This window comes from Neltuma alba, unplaced genomic scaffold (genome assembly GCF_004799145.2).
Source record: "Neltuma alba isolate B1F8T4 unplaced genomic scaffold, ASM479914v2 tig00011241_pilon, whole genome shotgun sequence".
NCBI lineage: Eukaryota > Viridiplantae > Streptophyta > Magnoliopsida > Fabales > Fabaceae > Neltuma > Neltuma alba.
In genome coordinates this window covers 397,470-407,132 of record NW_021635959.1, presented here as the reverse complement: position 1 = coordinate 407,132, position 9,663 = coordinate 397,470, and the positions used below count along the sequence as shown (strand labels likewise).

Here is a 9,663-nt window from a genome sequence, read left to right as displayed (position 1 = left end):
CTGCTTTATTAAAAGCAGCCCTCTTTTTTCCTGGGAGTGATGCCGGGAGAATCGTGGAAACATCACATAAGCAACTTCGCACACAATGACTGACGCAGTCGATCGCTTTCTCCAGAATACATAAAGCAAGAAAAAGAAGTCTAGTTAGAAATTAATTAAAGAAAAAATACTGGAAGGTTCTTAAAAAAAAGAAGATAATAACTAAAAATTTAAAAAATGAGTAATAAAATGAGCAGCTGAAACTTATTATTATTTTTCTGCTCTAAAACTTATTATTAAGTTGCTATTGAATTTTTTAATGGATATGTTTTTGTTTTGTTGGAGCTTATTGCAATTCTCCTTTAGTTAAATACGCAGTGAGAGATGAAGATTTCTGGAATCAAAATGAGTCAAGGTGAGAGAGTAAGGAGGAAAAATGTACAACAGCGTGAAGGAGGGGCCTATGCCTTTTTGAAACTACACTAACGAGTAACGATACCTCCATGACAAGAGACACTGTTTTAATAATGTGCGTACAAACCCATTGCTTTCAGGTAAATGAAAAAGAACAAGAGAAACTTTGACAATTCTGTACATTACACACAATTTCGCCATCTGCCCCGCACCCTTTGGATGCGCCACACGCCCTCATAGTCCCACCGCTGTGCCGCTCCTGCCCTTTTCTCCCATTATTTCCAATTTTTATTATTATATATATGAATATAAAATATGCATTATTGCCTTTTTTTTTAAAAAATTGGGAAATGGATCTTATATATCTTTTCCCTTGTATCCCGCCACCAATAATTGACGCAATCATCCACAATTATCATATTACTTTGTCTTGTGCACGCACCCGCATCTGCCACTTCCTCCGTTTTTCTGGTTTTTTTCCCTGAAAAATAAAATAATTAGGTAAATAAATATATCACATTTTCTAAAATAAAAAAAATAGAAAATTAGATTAGATGATTGGCCCCGTGAATTGCTCAGAACTGACTCTTTTATTACCCGCACTGACTCAAACTACCCTGCTGGTATTACTCTTATGGCTGGACTTTTATTGTTTTTGACTCGTCCGTTGTGTTACTTTTTATCATTTATATATAAAAACTAGTTTAATATTTAATTTGATTTTAAATATAAAATCACATTTATTTTATTTCTTATACTAATTCATTTTTAAAGTAGTTCTTACAGTAGCACACATGTTTAAAGCCCTATCAAATAATAATTATAGCTAATCCATATGATTAGTAAGGGTATTTAAAAAAAATAATACCTAATTATTATAGATATGTAATTTAACAAACTTTTTAATCTATTTAAATTATTCAACCACTCTTATATTAAGCAACAGGTATAGTATATAAACTATGTGCCCAAAATTTCAATCCCCCCTTTTTTTGGTTGTTTTTTATATTATAAACTCGTTTTGCATATTTGCCCCGTCTCCTTATTAGCGATGTAATCGAGTTTTCTTTTTCATATATTATGTTTTAAGACTAAGATTGCCTAGGTTGGTTTATTTCGTTTCTGCTGTGTTTTTTCAAAAACAAAGATATCATTAAAATGTCGGCCATTAAAATTAAAGAAAAGGAGGAGGCCATTATCCTATGATTCGGTGGTGCCCATGTCCAAACAACAGTTTTTGGCCAAAACAAACAATATTCATTCGTTAATAAAAAACCTTAATGTGAATCAAACTGCCGCCGCCGACGATTTAGATAGTAAATTGTTTTGAAAGCAGGTGCTACTAATTAATATGAGAATTACCTATATTATTCTTTTGCATTGATTCGCTCTTGCGCCTTTTTTCCCCCTTCTCATCAAAATGAATACGACCTGTAACTATAAAGAAGTGGTCGGTGGCATGTTTAAAAGGGTGACGTATATAAAATACTAGTATATGAATTAAAAAAGAAGGCCGAATATTAAGGAAATGGAATTGGAGAGAGAAATAAAACGAAGCCCTCGACTCGACTCGAGCTTCATTCGTTCATATTCAGCAAAGTCAGATAACAAGATATGAAATGAGTATCCCATTTTCTGTCAATTCATGTGGAAATTGGAGTTGCCTGACTTCACAGCCATCTCTTCTTTGAATAATATTAATAGGTGAATTCAAAACTAACCAGTACTGTGTATTAAACCTTGTTGTGTCTCAAAAATTATCATGAACCCCCCTTGGGCCAACTTCTAAATTCTTATTTACTAAAACTATTTTTGGTATTTTCTATTTCCTCTTATTTAAAATAAAAATTACATTAAACCCAAGAATAATATACATAAAATTCACCAAGTCAAGATGAACAGTTCAGTTAACAATGATGGTTGAAAAGCTGAGGGAGAGAGAGATCATTTTGTGATTTTGTAATGCTAGACAATTAAAACACACTAATTTTATGATATTATCATGCTAGTGGTGTTAGGCGTGGAAGAATTAATTTGTGGAATATAATCACAAATTGGTTTTTTCTTTGCGTGATGAACTTTGTTTGGCATATGCAAACAAATAAACGACTCCCCCAGTGACGCCGACGGATTTGTAATCACATATATTTTCATGCAAAAATGACATTGAAAACACAAATCATCAACCTTACAGAGAATGACAAATGTTCGTGTTGCAAGAAATTCCTAAATTCATCGTCTCGTACAAACATCATTATATGCTCGCGAATCATATTTACTTATAATTATCTATATTAAGAAGAAGAAGAAGAAGAAGAAGAAAAAGCTCTAAGAACGTTTGGTTGTTAATATATTGAAGAACCCGAGAAGAATGTATACTTGCTTGCTAAGGAAAGCGGATTCCCTGGAACTTTTTGGGGGAAGTAGAAATGCTTCCATGTGGTGGAGAAACCTTTGGTTGCACCAGGAAAAGCTGAAATGTTTGAGAGCGCATGCCATTTTGGAATAATGCCATAGTGTCTTACAAAAATGAGATAAACAGCCAACGATGACCATCATCAATGGACATAATAATAATAATAAAGGGGATGTGTGAATTTACGATTTATAAACACTTATAAGTATTTTTACACGAGGAAATAAAATTTTTATCATATACTTAATTACTACATATTTTATACTCTAAATTATGATTAAAAAATTACTTTTAAACTATTTCAAACAAGTTTGTTGAACATTAAAAAAAGATATGGTTAACACGAGAGATAGGGGAATGAGTTTTATGTTAAAATTCGAAGGAGGAAGAATTTTTGCGTTGGTTAAAGAAAAATGATGGAGGATATATGTCATACAGGAGAGAAAAAAAAACAAGGTGATGACAATGGCCGAATTTATGCATTTGGTGCCGTGAACTGTCGGAAAAAGGACACGCGTATCAAGGGAAACAGGATATACTAGCGACTTCATGAAACTGACCATTTATCTTAATCATTCCACAAATATATATATATATTATATATATTTATATCTGAACCTGGTCTCTCATATGTATGTCATGCACAGGTTAAACAGTTCTTAATTCATATACTGTCACACTTACTACCCAACCTTAAAAGCTCTATTGCTTCTGGTCACCCCTTTGGTTATATTATAAATACTCAATTTTGCGCTTTATAAGAGGATATTCTTTTTATATATTTATTTTGTACACTATAAAATTATTTAAAATATGTTGATCCACACCTTGCCACTGTGCTGTCTTGAGCAGCTTCTTCTTGTTTGTCTGGGGCTAAGGCTTGTCATTCATTAAGAAGGACACTGAGTATATTTGTAGGGGGGCCATCATCCGAAGGATTAGTGATTAATTAATGTTCTTAACAAGCAATTCCATCGACTGCTAAAAAATCAAACCTCCTGTAAGTACAAAATTACGTTAGAAAATACTCCTATGCAAGTTTCATAATGTCTGAATTTTAATCCGTAGCATCAAATATCATACACCTCCTCCGTTATTATCATGCAAGTAACAAATTAGGAGAATTTTTTTGTTATCAAATGTAAGAAATTTCGCAGACTTCGATGAATTTTTAATGTCATCTTTACAAAAATACCCCTCAAAAGTAATCACTGGACTCTGCCTTTTTGGATGAAGAGCAGTAACAATTGACCCAACTACATGTCTTTCTCGGGGCAAAATAAGACAGATACTGTATAATGCTCAAAGGGCCATCTTACAAACTAATATGAAGCCCACTTTTTGCACCACTCCAAGCCCAATCTTGTCTGGGCTTTCTGGAATGCCTTCCTCGATCGATTAAGGGGGTGTTTGGATAGAAACCAAACCATTGTTTCAGAAGTGCTTTTACGGATTACGAAGTAAATATGTGGAGGAGGTTACCTCGTTTTGCGGAAAAGTGATTTTGAAACCTAGGTTTTGGTTTTGCCAAACACCCCCTAAGTCACGTGTTGAAGTTAGATTATTTGAGGAATGTTAGGTCGGAGAAAATTAGGTGGGAGAGCCACATCGTGCCCAACACGTGTTATGACATTAGGATTCCATCATTAAATGCTCCGAAATTCAGTACTGTCTGAATTCAATTAATTACTTGTACGTCCAATCGTTGGATGATTTATTATTATCTTTAATTTTGTACTGCTTTGAATTCAAAGTGGACGTCAGCTGTTGGTGAAGTCATCAATGGACAGATATGTTGTCTATGAATAAGAGAACATTTAAGCACGGAGGGCATTCTGTTCCTTATCTTGCATTATCTTTTTAAAAATAATTTTACAATCTATAAAATTAATATGTAAAAAAATTTTCATCTTACTTTAGATAAAAATATATTTTTAAATACTTGTAGTGTTTTCCAAACACCCATAACTCTTCTCTTTTTATTTGGAAGTTCCTAATTTTTAAATTGATTTGGTTCTTTTGACAATATTCAGCATAAGATTATCTAAAAATTAAATATATTTTTATTAATTTTATTTTTAATTAATTCTATTCTACCTTTTTTTTTCATATGTTCTCTTTTATTTTTGTTCTTACTATTTCTCTTTGTCACTGCTACCTTCTTATAAGTAAAAGTATATCTAAAAAATTATATATTTCTTGTGTATTTATTATTTTTAATTAACTTTAGCAAATTTTTTAAATAATGTAATTAGGTTATTATGATCTTGTAAAAAGGACGGGAATGAGTGTAAATAAAAGAAGGCAATTTTCAAGACTGCAAATATGGTTTATTCAGGAAAGTATGCCCATGTATTTTGTTGTTTAATTTGAAAAACTAAAAATTAAAGGTTGAAATCGTCTTTATTATCGGTTGAAGTGTTTTTTTTTTTTTTGGTGGTGGGGGGTAGGTACTTCATAATGTAAAATTTCTGCAAATAATAATGACATATTAATGAATCATTTTTCCAGAGCAACCCTCTTGAAGTGATGGTCACAGTTGAGAAGTTAGGGGTTCCAGCTTAGCATTCAATAAAGGATACTTTTACAAGGTTATATTCCTTTTTTTTTTTTGGAAATAACTGAGACTTGCAAATAAGGTTATTAAACTTGCAATGGTAATTTAAGGTGGGATCTCGTTAAGAAAATGTTGTGCCGCTCAAAAAGCAAAATATGATTAATTTAAACCTGTCATATGTGAATATGTGACCAGTAGGAGTAAAGTCTAATAAAAGAATTAGTCTTTCATAACGTGGCGAATCAAAGTTAGAATTCTCATTGAGAGAGGTACTCATATTTACTATCTGACAATGTCTTAAGCATAATTATCTCTAATAAAATGATAATATGTGATTAAAAAAATTGTCATATATGATTAGGATGGACAAATTGATTTGAAAACCCAAGATTGATGAACAATTTTATCGTCTCTCAGCTCTCTGGTTTTGAAACATTGGTATGCTAGCTAGACGCATCTTTATTCATAAAATATGCTGCATTATTAACGGTTTGTGTATAGTAGACTAGACTTTCTATAAAAATGTTTTTAATCATGGGTTTTTTGGTATATATTCCTTAATGAAATCCATACTTTGAGGGGGGAAATCATAAACTTAAAAAGTAAAGTGTATTGAAATCTGACATTAAGGCTAAAAAAAACTCTCCATCTAGTTTTTATATTTTAAATTGGAGCTAGTATGATTTTGGTTTAGGAGGCTTGGGGACAATCCACAGAGAATCGGAATCCTTTTCCAGACGCAGATTGTTGAATTAATCATAATCTTGACGAAAAAAAAATCATAATCATCTGACAGCTCCAAAACACCAATTCCATGCTTGGCCACTAGTCTTCTCTGTGCGTTCACATCGCCTCCCTCCTCGCCCACATCTTTGATTCCTAACATCTACGAGTTTTCCCACCCCACCATCCTCCTTGGTCCTTGCAAGCTCCGATTCGCTACTCTTTGACTCTTCTCCCCTTGTCTTCAATGGCGTCTTATCTGCAAGTGCTTTTTAACATAAAAACTAGATAATTAATTTGAAAAGATTAAAAAAATTAGCTAAGATAGTTAATTGTGACTTTTCTAAATTACTTTTTTTAATTACATGCATTAAAACCGTCTCTTAGTGAAACTCAGTATAATTAATTAGGATATTTTAAAAAAATACTATAAATTTAATAGGCAAAATAAATTGAAATTTTATATTTATAACAACTAATTAATTTTTATATTAAGGGTATTCTATGAGAGGCCAAAAAAATTGACTGTTAGGAATAGCAATTTATTATTTCGTTGATTATAATACTCCTCCGGTCCTTAATATAGAACTCAATTGTTGAGTTGGTTTTAATTCTAAATATAAGACCCATTTCTTATATTTATCAATTTTCTCTAAATTACTTCTATGGATACTCCTTCAACCATAATTAAGTAAAAAAGGAAGAGGGGATATTAAGAAAGATGATCATGATATTTTAAGAAAAACATGTCACATTTCTTATAACTAACTAACTTACTTAACTTTCTTAATCTAATTAAATTAGTTAAATGAGTCTTATATTAAGGACAGGAAGAGCAATAAATTAGAGGCAGTTGGCTCTGGTTCTATATATATAATAGTAATAATGCTGTGTATGAGGCTGTTCTGTTGTAGGACTTGTAGTTGGCATATAGAGAAAGAGAGATCAGAAGAAGATGAGCTCTCTGCTTCCGACCTCCAACGTAGTTGGTGATGATGCAGCAAAGAATCCTCCCACAAGTTCCATGCGGCTTGATCTTCCTCAGAAGCATGGCGATGTTGTCGATGCCGGAGCCCTCTTTGTTCTTAAATCCAAAGGTATCATCCTTCTCCTTCTCTGCTCTCCATTCTCAGGAGCTATCCCCTGATATGATCTCTGTAATGTTTCTTCACTCAACACTTTTCTTCTCAAAGAAGAAGTGTGATTCCTCCCAATTCCTGCTTGCGAGGGATGAGGCACATGGTTTTTTTTTTTGGGGGGGGGGGTTCTATTTTTTCTTATTATCGTTATTATTATCTACTTGATATGATCATCAACGATTATGATTTATTTATCATTATTATTATCATTATAATGGCAGGATCGTGGGTGCACTGTGGCTACCACCTCACGACCTCCATAGTAGCACCACCACTGCTTAGTCTTCCATACGCCTTCACGTTCCTGGGCTGGACAGGTGGTCTCATCTGCTTGGTTGTTGCGGGCATCGTCACCTTCTATAACTACAATTTATTGTCCCTGGTTCTGGAACATCATGCTCAGCACGGCCACCGTCTGCTCCGATTCCGAGACTTGGCTCACCACATTTTAGGTTTTATCATCTTCCCTCAAGTCTCTAGTTTTTTTTCCACTACCTTTCCTTGCCAGCCCCTCAAATATTTAGCTATAGATACTGTCATTGTCTTCCCTACTCCGCTACACAATACTACTCCCTTTGGTTACACACAAAAGCGCAAACTTTGCAATAGGGCTTAGGAAACGACAAGCCCAAATTATATGGCCCAGTCAAATGGCCCAAGTATTCCATATTTGTTTCAATGAATGGCAGGCCCAGCTTGGAGTCGGTTTTTTGTGGGGCCAATTCAATTCGCAGTCTGCTACGGCGCTGTTGTGGCCTTCATGCTTCTGGGTGGACAATGTATGAAGGTAAATAATTGACCTCAAATCCTTTAACATTCTCACCGCTTTTACGGAAATGAAATCTATCTGTTCTTGAATAATGAAGGCAATTTACGTGGTGGCAAACCCAAATGGGAGCATGAAGTTGTACGAATTTGCGTTAATATTCGGATGCTTGATGCTAATATTGGCTCAGCTTCCATCGTTTCATTCGCTGAGGCACATCAATATGGTGTCTTTGGTTCTCTGCCTCGCCTACAGTTTTTGTGTTACTGGCGCTTCCATTTATATTGGTATTTCTGCTTCATTAATTCCTTCGCAAGTTTCCACTTGTATTTCCCTTTTCATTATTGCACTTAGTGACATGCCATTTTTACCCAAATTCCTGCAGGTAACTCCTCCAAAGGCCCACCAAAGGATTATTCTCTGCCTGGCGATACAGAGACTCGTCTGTTCGGAATCTTCAATGCTATTGCCATCATTGCCACCACTTACGGAAATGGAATCATTCCTGAAATTCAGGTTCCCACCAAGTCAACTAACTACTTCACACTTTTCGAAGCACCAACCACATCGAGATTTCGTGTTGTGTGTGGTTGTGAATATGAAATTTGTCTTCTTTTGTTTTCCTGGGTTTACAGGCAACATTGGCACCCCCTGTAAAAGGGAAGATGTTCAAGGGACTGTGTGTTTGTTACTTGGTACTCATAGTGACATTCTTCAGCGTTGCAATCTCTGGTTACTGGGCATTTGGGAACCATTCTGCTGGCCTCATCTTAAACAACTTTGTTGATCAGGGGAGGCCTTTGACGCCCAGGTGGTTTATTTATATGACCAACATTTTCACCATAGCTCAGCTTTCAGCTGTCGGGGTGGTACGTATCCCTTATCTTCAACCTCCATTTTCTGCGTTATCTATATCTATAGTTCCAATTCTTTATCGAGTGCACAAATCAAAAAACCGTTGCTAAATCATACATAATGCGTAAGGATGAAGAGTGAAGTCTCAACATAACTGTATGGTGTGCAGGTTTACCTGCAGCCTACGAACGAAATGATGGAACGAATATTTGCGGACCCAAAAAGAGCAGAATTTTCGATGCGCAATGTGATCCCCAGAGTGATTACTCGGTCATTGAGTACTGCTCTGGCAGTTGTTATAGCAGCGATGCTTCCATTTTTTGGGGACATAAACGCACTCATCGGTGCTTTTGGTTTCACTCCGCTTGACTTCATCTTGCCAGCGGTTTTCTTCAACCTCACTTTTAAGCCATCCAAGCGAAGTCCCATTTTCTGGCTGAACGCCATTATTGCTGTCACCTTCTCTGCTTTGGGAGCTATAGCAGCTGTTGCAGCAGTCAGACAAATAGTCCTTGACGCCAAATATTACCGATTGTTTGCTAATGTATAATCTATTAATTAGGGGTCTTCAATCTTCATGGGAGGAAAATCTCACAATGCCTATCCGAACCCACTAAAAGCATACTCAGCCCAACCCCAAAAAAGCAGCTCAAACTTTTTAAATAATGTAATCCGGTTGTTATGATGTTGTAAAAAGGACGGGAATGCGTGTAAATAAGAGAAGGCAATTTTCAAGACGGCAAAATATGGTTTTGTTCACGAAAGTATGCCTATGTATTTTGTTGTTTTAAAAAACTAAAAGTCAAAGGTTGGA

At 34.9% G+C, this 9,663-nt stretch overlaps 1 protein-coding gene across 2 annotated transcripts; it reads left to right on the top strand.

Moving 5' to 3' along the window:
- The first annotated feature begins 6,980 nt into the window (after positions 1-6,980).
- Positions 6,981-9,594, top strand: LOC114762725 (GABA transporter 1-like). 2 transcript variants are annotated; one of them, XM_028952281.1, is made up of 7 exons: positions 6,981-7,186; positions 7,450-7,680; positions 7,918-8,015; positions 8,095-8,281; positions 8,380-8,510; positions 8,630-8,863; positions 9,031-9,594. In XM_028952281.1, exons 1-7 carry the CDS (start codon positions 7,045-7,047, stop codon positions 9,397-9,399), a joined length of 1,392 nt encoding a protein of 463 aa, XP_028808114.1. In that variant the 5' UTR covers positions 6,981-7,044; the 3' UTR covers positions 9,400-9,594. The 2 variants fall into 2 exon arrangements, with proteins under 2 accessions (XP_028808114.1, XP_028808113.1); XM_028952280.1 differs by having other exon boundaries at positions 9,019-9,594.
- Positions 9,595-9,663: the final 69 nt, after the last annotated feature.